This window comes from Lissotriton helveticus, chromosome 3_1, assembly GCF_964261635.1.
Source record: "Lissotriton helveticus chromosome 3_1, aLisHel1.1, whole genome shotgun sequence".
Classification (NCBI taxonomy): domain Eukaryota; kingdom Metazoa; phylum Chordata; class Amphibia; order Caudata; family Salamandridae; genus Lissotriton; species Lissotriton helveticus.
This window is the reverse complement of record NC_136061.1, coordinates 498,462,719-498,476,091: the sequence shown is the minus strand read 5'-3', so window position 1 is coordinate 498,476,091 and position 13,373 is coordinate 498,462,719. Positions and strand designations below refer to the sequence as shown.

Genomic DNA, 13,373 nt, shown 5'->3' with positions numbered 1-13,373 from the left:
CAACAGAGTTGATTTAAAGGGAACAGCCATTAACATTTTTAAAAGGTTTGTAACTCTTTACACCACGTGGAAGCTTTTTGTTATTGAATTTAGGCTGTGGATGCTCTGTGTATTAAGGAGTTTTGATTTGCCAGTTGGAGCTGTCTTTTAAACCCCACATTCTCATAAATAAAGCTAGTTGTAGGAAATATGAACTCTATTTCATCTACGCTGCAGTTGGTGGAGTTTTTTTTAACTGTGCAGCGCAGAGTGGTCAAAACTGTGATATATTCAAGACCAGTCAAGTAACGACAATCCCCACTTGGTGGTGCCAAATATTGTTTGAAGTTATTCCAGTTCAGCAAAGGTTCCTGACAGGTCTGGCCTGCTCGAACCCTCCACCTCGTCTTGGTAGCCGCCCTCAGCACCCGCCAGACTTCCATGATGAGGGCTGCTTCCCCCATTGCCATCAGCTTCTCGAGAACATCCCGGCAAGGAACATTCTGGACAGCACATAGTCACGGGAAGAAGGGCTAGCCAGTCAGAGGAGATTGGAAAATGCGAGCTACTGCAGTTAGACCGCTATTATAGTGACTGAGTATGCCTTACTTTTATTATGCCCAGCCCTAGTGTCATCTATAGGACGCCACTCTACTTCCAGTTGACATCTGGCGATGTAGAAAGCCGTCCCCTGAAAATAACCTAACATTTGATATATAGTCAATGGAATTGAAAACCGCTAAGTTCCTGCTCTCGAACTGCAGGAAGTACGTCAATGAAACCGTTTGCTTGGCAATATGCAAATGAGGAGAAAAGCAATCCGATGTCAAAAGAATATTCAATACAGCTTGCCAAAATTACCAATTTTAAGATAGTAGAAAGGTGGACTGCTGGGGTCCGTTTATGAAGAGTAATGCATACAAATGCCCTGCTCGAGCCGGTGCGTGCCTGCGGCTGAGCTCCGAGGCCGCACGCGCAGCTTGATATCGCAAATGGGATAATCTATGAGGCTACAAGCTGTTGGCAAAGGCCTCGTGCAATAAATTGTTCTCTTTCTTCGTGTGATGCAATCAGTGTGGCTAGACAGTCCGACACTGACGTATGGAGGGAGGGGACATCTAGATTGCCCTCTTCTGACTGTTCTGCCCCTCGGGGGTGCCCCTGAACCTCAGTGTACGCTGCTAGCAGCTGCGAATCTGAGCTGGAAGCGCTAACACCCAGGAAAGAGCATTTGAGAAATCTAAATCAATCTGTTACCTATAGACACTTCAAAGTGGAAGGGATACGCTTATTGAGAGACATGGAAAAGACAGTTTATATCAATTCCAATGTCTCTCATTCGGGCTGTCAGCAGCACCATGGTCTTTCACAAGGGTTTTAAGACCTATGGTGGATTTCCTAACAAAATAGTAGTAATAACTATTGTTTATTAGGATTACATTTTGATAATGATGAATCAAAGTGCAGAAGAATTGAAAGATCAGTTGATGTTGGTGAAGAATGTGTTAAAGACATTGAGTTTTCAAATTCAATCTGAGAAATCAATACTAATACCATCACAACGAATGGAATTTCTAGGATTTGTGGTAGACCCCATAACAAGTCAATTATAGTTGCCAGAGAAGTAAAAAAAATTAAAAAAAAAAGAGGAGAGACAAGAAGTGAGATTGTTGTCAAATGAAGGAGAAAGTGAAGTTGAGACAATTGGCATAGGTGATCGGCTTATTATCCTCAATACAAGAGGTATTTATGGGACCTCTTCATTACAGGACCCTTCAGCGTATAAAGACTTTGGGTCTGACTAAAGGTTTGTGGTATGGTGATATAATACGTCTGGGCAAGGATGTGAGAGAGGAGTAATTATGGTGGAAGGAAAATTTGGAAGTCTGAAACAGATGGGCAATTTTTCGGACTAAACCAAATTTTATTCTGGAGTCAGATGCAAGCAATTCAGGATGGATTGCCATATGCTCTGGGTAGGAGACAGGTGCAGTTTGGAAAATGGTAAAAAAAGAGGAATAAATAAATTGTCTAGAGATGAGAAGGGGTTTGTTTACCCTCTGCAGTTTCATGAAAAAGTTTAAGAAAAATTCTGTTTTATTGACGATGGATAACATAACTACAGTAACATATATAAACAAATTGGGAAGAAGCAGGTCAAAGACTTTCAGATTTAACTAAAGAAATGTGGGAATTTTGCTTGGAACAAAAGATAGGATTGAAAGCAAAATATTTACCTGGGATACACAATGTGGTAGCGATTGGAATTCTTGAAATTTGACAGATTACAGCCATTGGAAGTTAAGGTAGGGTTGTTTTCAGAAGAGTTAGGAAATAATGGGTCCTTTGGTGGTGGGTCATTTTGCCTCCCAATTGACTTTCCAGTTAACGCATTATATCATTTGGAGACCAGATCTAGGAACAATAGCAGTAAATGAATTCTTGCAGGATTGGAGGATAATGAAAGGTTATGCATTTCTCCCGTTCTCTACGATTCAGAGAGTATTGGTGCAGATGAGGAAGCAAGGATGTCAAATAGTACTAGTCCCATCTTTTGTGGAAAGCACAGGCATGGTTAACAACAGTTATGGAAATTGAGACAGAAATACCATATTTGATAAAGTCATGTGGAGAATTTTACAAGGAGTTGAGAAGGAAGAACATCCTTTAGTTCAGTTAGGTTTATTCAACCTTCTAGTATAGAGGATATCAGGCGTTCCAGTAGATTCCCAGGCCTTTCAGGAACAACTATGAATTTACTCATTGAGTCATGGGTGCCAGGAACTATGAAGAGATATAGAAGTGCATGGGCAAGTTTGATTAGGTTGACGCGTGGAAAGGGATTTCGATCCCGAGGAAGCAGCTGAAATAGAGGTGTCAGATTTCTTGGCAGAACGGTTTGAAGAAGGGTTATAATATAGATCAGTTAATAGTTGTGAATCAGCTGTTGCGGCAGGACATTCATTAAAACAAGGAATGCCAGTGGGTAGATATCTGTTGATATGCAGGGTGACAAAGGGAATTTGGTTAAAGAGACTGCCTAGCACAAAATATCAAAAATTAGGGAATGTGGATTTGGCATTACAGTTACTTGAGAGATGGCCAAGCAACAAATACCTGGGAGTGAGAGAATTTACTTGGAATTTGGCAATGTTATTGTGTTTAATTTAACTTAGGCGAGTTTCAAACATAGGGGTGTCAAAAGTGTCAAATAGATTTTTCAACCAGATGGAGTAATTTTCAAAAATTAGAAAAGAACTAAGACTATGTCCGGTTCAGTATTTTACCCAAGATTTGACCATTTTCCAAATGTGTGTATGGTTATATGTATAAAAGAGTCTGAAAAAAGATTGACGGACAAAGATGTGCTGGAGTGGATCAGTTATTGATCTCATATGGAAAGTCTTTTAAATCAGTTATGAATGCAACAATTGCAAGATGGGTAAAGGCTGTGATGAAGGAAGCAGTTGTAGACATGTCAAAATGCACTGCACATTCTGTCAGGGGCATCAGGGCGAGTAATGTTTTTATGATGAGAAAACATTTTGAGAATAGCAGATCGATCTAATGCTGAAACGCTTAGGTTATATTTCAAATCTGTAGAACATGTTTCAAGTGGTGCTTTCAAAACATTCGAACATGCACAATGCTAGCCCCCTTGCCATAAACAGACGATTCTTATAGGTTAACTGAATAAAGAATCACGATTTTATTACAGACAAGGAGGCTAGCATTATCCTGTCCACACCTCCCATAAGAGAAGGAGGTTCCATGGTAGGGAAATAGAAAAGGTTTTAGAAAGAAATTTTGGAAAATGTAATTGTTTAGGGTAAAAGTTTGTTTAGTGCAGTAAGTTAATGATTCAATTAAGAAACAGAGATTATTTAGATTTATTTTGCAGATAAAGAAAATGGTAACGAAGAACAAACAAGATTGCAGAGAAGAATCAAACAAAAGAGGAGGAATATGGCAAACAAGGAGTATTTATGGGACGGAGGATTCTATGTTGCATTGTGATATGTTAAAGTTCTAGTTTGGACGCTTTTAAGAATGGCTGCTTAGGAGTGAATAAAAGGTTAGTGTATACTTCTGGTCTCTTGTCTTTAACAAAATTGTGATTCTTTATTTAGTTAACCTTTAAGAATCGTCATTTTCACTCAGGCTTTCGAATACAAGCTGATAATTGCATTCAGAAGGCTTGTGGTAATGCCCCAGGCCTACTGTTTCCCCCAAAGTATACCACAGTTTATGGAATCAAACGCTGTTTTGAAGCCAATAAAAGCTATAAACAGAAGATTGCCCAATTTAATGGTGGTTTGATGTATAAACATGGATAATACCACTAAGCGGTCTTTGATGCTACTACAGGTTTTGAAGCCAGTTTGATAAATAGGCATCAGTTTTGTTATGCTCGGGCCACACCTCCAAGTGCTTTTAGTATGGTTTGGCAAAACATTTCCCTTCTAGGTTCAGTAAGGTTATTAGCTGCTAATTGCTTGGGAAGAGTGCTGGCCTTTTTTAGAGAGGGCACCAGGAAAGATCAGCGCTAGCTGTCTGGGACTGCTTTTGCTTTCAAGCAGTGAGCATATAGCGGTGTTGACACTTCTGCCCATAAGCCAAAATTTTCAGTGTAAAGTAGGACAGGTAGCCTGCTAGGACATGCAGACCCATCCTTACAAATATTCCTTAGAATAGTTTATAATTTCTGATTTTGGGATAGCAATCTCCTGCTGGTGGTGTAACAAATTAAAGTTGTGAAGGAAGAGCTATAGTTTATTCCATATGGGCTTTTTATGCAACATGTCAGTTCATGCTGTGGTACATTTTATATGTTACTTCTTTTGTCTCCGTAAATTATTCTATTTGCGTATAGCCAGTATTTCAGATGATCATTAGACTGCCAAGCGTTGTGTAACTGCACCCATCTGACTTTCACTTGTTTACATTTTTTATCCAAAATTAATTTCCTATAACTAGCTATTGTTACTCTAATTTCTTCACTTACATTTTGGTCAATTCTCTAGTGTTTAACTATTTTGAGTAGATGATTAAGCACTTTCTATTGTAACTTAATTCATTTGAAAATCAGGTTTCCTCCATGAAACCCTTTTGAAGTTTTGGCTTAAAGAGGCTTTGGCTTAAAGCGGCCTCTTTAGATTCCCAGTATGGCAGATATGCTCCTTGGTATTAGTCCAGTATCTTCTGCAAGATCCCCTAGTAGAACTTGATTTGTGAAGCATTGATGGTTGCAATTATATGGTTGTGTTGGGGTAGATGATCACTACCTTGAACCTGAATTATTCTATTGTTTGAAATTTCTGCACAGCAGCCAGTATATAATCCAGTACTGCAGTCTTGTTTGGTGAAAAGTGTGTTTAAGAGGGCGGGTTGTCTCCTGCAAACAGACCATTTAAGATGTGCAAGCCCAATGCACCAAGTGAGAACATTAATTGTGTACTTGGGCTATTCAGTCTTTCAATGATAGTGGCCAGCTAAGGAATCTTTCAACATTTGTAATCCAAGGCAGTCCCTCCTCTTGAATTGTCTCTGGAGAACAGGTTTACATTGAAATCGCTGCAGATTTTTTTTTTTTTTTTTTTTTAAGGTCTGCTAGTCCCCTCTCAATTTACATAGGCTATCCAGAAGTGACTGCACTGTCACCTTCTTAAGTGCTGCAGAAGGGTTTATATATGTTACAGATTATCATGGTTTTAATTACATGGTCCACTACGTTAGTGAGATCTATTTTAGAAAGAACACAAAATCTACTTTAGACTCACAAGTAAGGGTATAGTCTAAATTACCTCTGATGCACAAAGCAAGATACCCGGCGGGGCACCCCAGCTTGCTTTTTTTATGCTGAGATTTATACTTCACTACAACCCACCAAGGGACAGGATTCTCTGCTCCAAGTTTATTATAAACAAACTATATCATCACCTTTTATGTGATCCAATAGGGCAGTATTTGGGTATATTGTTTGCACTCCACTAATATTCCAGTAGATGATAATAACAATACGTTTTGAGGTCACCTTTTATTTAATTTATAGCAACTGTCCTCAGCATTAGTGTTTTCACAGTGAGTGAGAGAAAAACAGGTATAGAGTGCTTTATTATGCTCTAAACAAGGATGCATGATTCCAGGTGCTAGGAATTCACCTGAAAATCATCTGATTCTGCATGTCACACAGTGAGGGTTTGCACAGGTAAATACATAGAGCAAGAAGACTGAGCCAGAGTAATTGAGAGGAGCTTCTTCTACGACATTGGGTGGTTAAGTGACTGTCAAAACCACTCATTCACTCCTCTCTGACAAATGGTGAAGGACCTCAATCGGACAACCTTGGTTTTACCAGCAGATAAAATCTCCCCAGGGAAAAAACATTTCTAGAACCAATGTTTTTCTACCCTCCAAGTTTCGATTTACAGAGAGGTCAGAATGTGTAGTAACTGTTCATCAAAAACCGACCTCGAAATCAAAATACAGGCCCAAGCAGCCTTTTTCGATAGGCTTTAAATACTTTTATCAGGCTGTAATCGAATGCTATATCCGACTCTTCGCTAAACGTTAGCGCCAAAGCTATTTCTAAGCTCAACTGCCTCTTCATATATGGAAACAAACCGACTTGTAAAAGGGAAATTTCCAATTATTCTTTTTTCACATTTTATGGTTATGTTTACTTCGTTTGTTGCTTATCTTCAGCACTGAACCTATTAAAGATGTTGGCTATAGGAAACAACGAAAACACTAAGAATACATGTATTTATTTAACTTATTCTTTATTCAGTAAATGCTACCACAAACCTCCACATAGATACAGTTAGCATACAAACTTTAAAACCAAAAACTTGTTGGATCCAACGAAAACACTAAAAATATAACATAACATTCCTCAGAGAGCTCTGTAAGAAAAAAATGAGCTATTTTCTCCACTCATGCTTGTAATATATCAGAAATGTCTAACTTTGACTTATATGTGATCCATGATAAACGTTTGCGTTCGAAACTCTAATTTATAGAATGAACGTGCAAGACTTCTAAAACAATTTTCTTGCATGGAAGGTATGAGTCAAAGTTTATAATTGCCTGTATTGTTTTCTTGAAATACATGTGCAATTTTGCAGTGATGAGCAAACTAATCAACGTGAATATGATGCATATGGGTGCACACAAAGAATGCATTTATAATACACATAAGTGTACGCCAACTAGGACTAGAAAATAGGTTCATTTCCAGTAAACAAAAGGGTGTATCTTACAGTTGTATTTAACATCTTTTGTAGATAACTGACACTGCACATGTTAATTACCCCCAATTATTTTAAAAGCTTTGCTAGGTGCTTTTAACATACAATAAAAACAGTTTTAACTGGTTGTGCTGGTTAGCGCTATACTAAATTAATAAGCAGTGGCAAAGTCATTGATTCTGTCTTTAATGTGTCTATGCCGGTACACACAGGCTTTGAACGCACACATGATGTGTGCCGCACTGAACACAGCCCTACTGGACTTGGCAAAGAGGAAAAAGTAGCAAAGAAGGATTGTATTTTACTAGAATTCATAGACAACTGAATGTGACAAATAGTGGGATGAACGAGTATACTTTTCAAATGTAAAACAGCCCCTCGCCCATTGCAATGGAAACTAAAATAGCATAAAGTTACAGTCGCCTCTGAGTTAAGTCAAAGCTCATTCTAGGTACATTTTTTTTAAATAATTGTAAATAGGTCACGCCAGACATTAAAAAAAAACAAGCTGTTTAAGCACATCCGAGGGACCTGCACAGTGCGGTAATTGACAGATCTTTTTACATGACGCACATAGATCGCGGTATCTCGTGGCGGGCCGCATTCACATCTCTCCTCGATGGAGCTGCTCAAATGACTGGGAGGGGGGCGGCACTAAAATGTATAAAAAGCTCCCTCCCGTGCAAATAGGCCACACAGTGGAAGTCAACATGCCAGGATTATCCCAGCAGCCTTTATACCAAAGGTACCCACCCACACAAGTATGTCAAGTCCCACAATATGGCCAAGATGTATTTAGCACCCAAACTACGCCTTATCATAACTGTAGAAGAAAATAGTAACGGGCTGTAGGGAACCAGAGGCTACTGGCAGAGTTACCATGGATAACCACCGTCAGCATGCCTTTACCACACGGTGGTCGCACTTTGCATAGTGCCATGTTCAGATGTCAGTGGACCGCCAGGGAACTACTCTCTAACACGTGCACCATCTGAAACCAGAGCACGGTGACTCATCGTCAACGGCGGTGACCTTGCCGGATACACGCCGAGCAGCGGAATAACAGGATCACGGCGCGCGGCTGCCACGCTTTCCCTTAAGCCTTCCTACTAATAAAGACTGAGCCTCGAGACATGCATGGGCTCTCCACGCCCTGGGTGCCAATCCCTTAGGCCTCGGGCCTCGCCCCCAGCTGAAGAGCAAGAGACACCCACACGTCACATGGGGAAACAGACGCACACTAAACGTTTCTTTACATTCACTGTCTATCCTCGCGCGCGGCGGTTCAATCAAGTTAGGCGTCTCGCGCTTAAGGTGAGGCAGCGCAAGATTTTTATATATCTCTTTGGAATAGCACGTTGTTTTTCCTTGACAGTGGACGCGCCCACAACCACCCTGTACAAATGGTACCTCCCATGTACTCACTTCTCGTCAGCCACATCCTTGTGCTTAGTGCTGTCAGTCGAGTCCTCGGAGCCCCCTTCTGTCTTGGTGCAGAGCCTCCGGACGGAACAAAGCAGCGGCGCCCGCTGTCCCCAGGACTCCCCGGGACAGAACGGAGCGAGGGCGGGTGGAGACCCGGCATTCTCTCTCACCAGCCACTGTGCAACAGCGCTAGTTCTCAGAGTGGGCTGTAGCAACCCCCGAAGGAGCACCACCGAACTGCCCAGACGCAGCATACCGTCCTTGCTGTAACGCGCAATAAACGCGTCTGTAATTAGACAAAGCAGTAGCAGCTAAGCACCTCTAAGCAAGCTCTCTACAAGGTTGACATGCAGACTTGTATTACGATCCATGTATAAGCAATACCGAGCCCGCCCATATCCCTCGGCTATTGGTCGTTTATTTGTAGCTGTCACCATAGCTGCGTTTAGATTGGTTGAACTCCCTAGATTCCCCGCCCTCCAATGACGTTTACCGTCCAATGTGATGTCACTTCTGCTGCGGCGTTCTAGAACTGGGGAATTGGAAATTCGATGTCGTCACTAACGGTGTGATGGGCTGGAATAGGACACGACTTGTTGCGCGTCTTCTGTTTTCTTCCCATTGACAATGGGTTTCGAGTGTTCGATGCAGCTGAGGCGCACGTTGTTTCTGAGATTTACGAAGCAGTATTACTGGTTGATGGATTATACCTGGAAATTTGACAATTCCTAGTGTTGCAGACTAGTGGCTCTCAAATATTCATGACTAATTTTAGGGGGCTGCCCCCGGCTGCGTGTCTCGTGCTGGAAATTGTCATAACGAACGTGAAAACTTCCGGAAGCAAACAGGCTGCTGATCTTTTTTTCCCCAGAATTTATTCCTATCAACAATACAAAGGCAAATACAAAGGTAGTTAAAAATCAGTACCCTTGCAAATACAGACTTATGGCATACAAATGTGTTACACGAGTAAGATCTATTCCTCTGTGTGTGGTTATAGCAGTAAAAAGAGGTTGGCCAAGTGTGGGGTAAAGCCAGGGCAGAAGGGCACTGGCACTACGCCAAGGCTGGAGGTAGAGTAGCCTCTCTATGGGCCAAGACATCCTGTGCTGGGGGATTGCAGGGAGTGCTTTTCAGTGCGTTGCTGGAAGAAGTATTATATATAAATTGTCTAGAAATGTTGGCAGGTCAGAATTCTTTGAAGAGCATCCATGACACTTTGAGGAACAAGGTACTATTGAGGCTCATCCACAATGTGTCTGCAGGTGACTTGTGTAAACAAGCATTTGCAATGCAATAGGTCTCGCATTTGTGAAAGTCAGAGTTTTTGGCTTTGAAAATGACAATGTTTTTTACTTTTGTCTTTTTATCTGCAGTGGGTGATTATATTTGCATAGCGCTATTGCCATTTGTAAAGGAGTGGTTTTTCCCTCAGCACGAAGGACCAAGAGACTCTGGTTGTGGGCAGAACTTAACCTATTAAATTACATATATCGGGTGAGCGCCGAGCGTCCGGCGTTCACAATCATTTTCACTCTCTGTCTCGCGTATGCGCAGATTGCTCTGTGCGCACGTTCTCGCGCGCCACGTCGTGACGTAGGACGTGAGAACGAGCGCAACACTACATATCTCCCCCTTTTTGTTCACCACAGAAACATGTCCTTGAAAAGTCTCTCAGGACGCATTACTTCCCCCCAGTTCAAAGTCTCGGAAGCGGGTGGGTCTTACCACCGTTCTACCTGCCCGCGTGCATCTTACCGGAGTGGAGAGGGCTTCCCCGGTACCGTTCTCTGCAGGACTCGCCACTTGGTCTCTCAAGGCGCCCGGTTCCAAGGCGCCCGGTTCTTCTCTCCTCGGGGTCACACTCTCTCTCTCTATTTGTTCACTCATCTCCGGCAGTCCTTTGGCTCCAAACCCCTCTCCATTTCTCTCTGCTCCTAGATCTCCTTCTTCATCAGGGGTGCTTCCTTCATTCTCTCTTTGCACTTGGTCTGGTTGTGTCCTTCCGTTCTCCTCCGAGGACCATCTTAAGATTTTGTTGCATTTGGCCATGCGATCTTGAGACCACACATTCCCATCACTGAGTAGTGCCGCCCTATCGTATACTTCTTTCACTTGAAGTGGTTGACTGTATTTGCTATCTCCTTTACTTTTCAATACTGCTAATTTGACTCTCACCCATTTCCCTCTCTCAATGGCTGTATCCTTCACCTTTCTCCGTTGGTTGTAGTGCTCCGCGTATATCCTCTGGGCCTTCTCCAGATTGTGCTGCACCACTGCAGGAGACCACTTGCTGGTGATGATCTTTTCTCTCCATGCTATATTGTCCTTGGTGAAGGGGTGTCTTCCTCTTAAGATTTGGAATGGGCTGTACCCCGTGCTGGTAGGAGTGATGCGGTAGGCCCACAACATGCTTTGTACTTCTTTCTCCCAGTCTTTACCTATCGAGATGGCAACTTGGATAGACCCCATTATGACCCTATTGAACCGCTCTACCTGTCCATTGCTCGAGGGATGGTATACAGAGGTATGTTTGACTTTGATCCCGTTTCTCTCTGCGTACTTGTACCACTTCTCTGAAGTGAATTGCGGTCCGTTGTCACTCAGAATGGTTCTTGGAATGCCTTCCCTGAGGAAGACTGAAGTTAAGAACTTAAGCACGGTTTCAGTATCCATCTCTTCCTGTATGTGCACCTCCGGCCATTTCGAGTACTTGTCAACGAGGACGCACAGATACTTAGGTGTTCCTAGGTCGTCAAGCACGGGTCCCAGAATGTCTACAGACACTTCTTCCCAGGGGTTACTCGGTTGGGCAAACTTCCCCAACGCGGGCCTTACCGGTTTCAGAATTTTGTCTGGTCCTTGGCATTGGTCACATTCCCTCACGTGTCTCTCCACTTGGATGTCCGTTCCCGGCCACCAGTACATCTGTTTCGCCCTCATCTAGGTTTTCACGATCCCGAGATGTCCTTCATGTAATAGCGCTAACAGGCGAGGGACCAGCGTTGTCGGGGGCACTATTTTATCTCCCCTGTACAGGAATGTTCCGTTGTCACCCACAGACAATTCCTCTCTGACTTCAAAGAATTTCCAAAGTGTTTCTCGCAAATGTTTCTTTTCAGGCCATCCGTGTATTATCCGCTCCTTGACTTCCCGTATGTCTCCGTCCTCTTCATATGCTTTGGTCCACTCCTGGTTGCTTATCACCCGTTCGGCATCTTCCATTACTGCTACCATTTCCTCATTTTCTGCCACCTGGTTGGGAGCTCCTTCCATTGCTGACGCTCTACTGAGGTAGTCTGCTACCTTGTTTCGTGTCCCCGGTATGTATTCCACATCATACCTGTACTCGAGCAGTTTAATGTCATTTTGGCAATGCGTGGTGTGGCACTCGCATGCCCGCTCGAGGTGAGCACTTTGACCAACGGTTTGTGGTCTGTCTTTAGTTGGAATCTCGTGCCCCATAGGAATTGGTGGAACTTCCCCATGGCCCACACTACCGCCAGCATCTCTTTTTCAATCACACTGAATTTCTGTTCTGTGGGCGATAAGGATCTTGAGGCAAAACTGAGGGTCTCTATCGTCCCATCTTTCCTCTCCTGCTTGAGGACTGCTCCTAATCCTTTCTCGCTGGCATCCGTTGTTAGTATCGACTGTCCAAGAGGATCGTACCCCTATAGTGGTACAGCTTGACTGATATCATTCTTTAAGGTCTCAAATTCCTTTTGAGTCTCTTCTGTCCACTTGAACACCATTTTGTCTCATATCAGCTGTCTCAGGTGGTGCGTCTTGGTGGCAAAGTGTTGCACAAATTTGCTGTAATATTCAGCCATCCCTAGCAATGACCTCACTTCCTCTTTGTTGCCTGGGGCTGCGGCATCACAGATTGCTTTCACATTTGCTCTTTTCGGTGTGATGCCGTGTTCTCCTATCTCGTGTCCCAAGTATGTGACCGACGTCATTCCCAGTCTACATTTCTCCCACTCTGCTGTCAGGCCATTGTTCTCTAGTACTCTAAGTACCTTGTCTAGCTTCTTGTCATGATCCTTCCGGTCTGTCCCCATCACCAGTATGTCATCCTGGAAGTACTGGATATCCTCGATGTCCTTGAAAAGGCGGTGCATTAATTTCTGGAACACCGCGGCTGCCGAGGCAAGGCCAAAGGGCATTCTGCGGAATTGATAGCACCCAAACGGTGTTATGAAGGATGTCAATTTCCGGCTTGTTGGATGTAGGTCTATCTGGTGATAGGCGGAAGTAAAGTCAATGGTGGAGAACCACTTCACCCCTTTCGTCTTGGCCAGCATTTCTTCGATGCGAGGCAACAGGAATTTCTCCATTACAAGGCACTTATTCAGCTCTTGAAGATCTACACAGAGGCGGACGTTGCCATTCGGTTTCATCGCTACCACCAAGGGTGCCAGCCACTCTGAGCTGTCTATTGGCTCAATGATACCATTTTCTTCTAATCTGTGCAGTTCCTGCTGTACCGCTTCTCTCACCGCTAGGGGTACGTTCCTGACCTTGTGGGATACTGGTTTGGAGTTCTCCCTGAGTACAATCTTATGTGTGAACTTCTCCAACTTGCCAACCTTTCCACCGAACACTTTCGGGAAGTCGTTCTTCATCCTCTCCCAGTCCGGCCAGTTTTCGGGGGCTGTCGTCAGCACCTGTATGTCTCCCCCTGGGTCCAATTTTATCCCCAGATCGCCTTGGTCC

The 13,373-nt window shown here is 43.2% G+C and overlaps 1 protein-coding gene across 3 annotated transcripts in view; it reads right to left on the bottom strand.

The window, feature by feature from the left end:
* GLS (glutaminase) overlaps nucleotides 1–9,058 on the bottom strand; it is a 926,246-nt gene extending 917,188 nt beyond the window's left edge. For all 3 annotated transcript variants that reach the window (XM_078680394.1, XM_078680395.1, XM_078680396.1), the window contains exon 1: nucleotides 8,655–9,058. In XM_078680394.1, the coding sequence (XP_078536520.1) occupies nucleotides 8,655–8,908 (254 nt within the window). In that variant the 5' untranslated portion in view covers nucleotides 8,909–9,058. The remainder of the gene's footprint in view (nucleotides 1–8,654) is intronic.
* Between the last annotated feature and the right edge of the window lie 4,315 nt (nucleotides 9,059–13,373).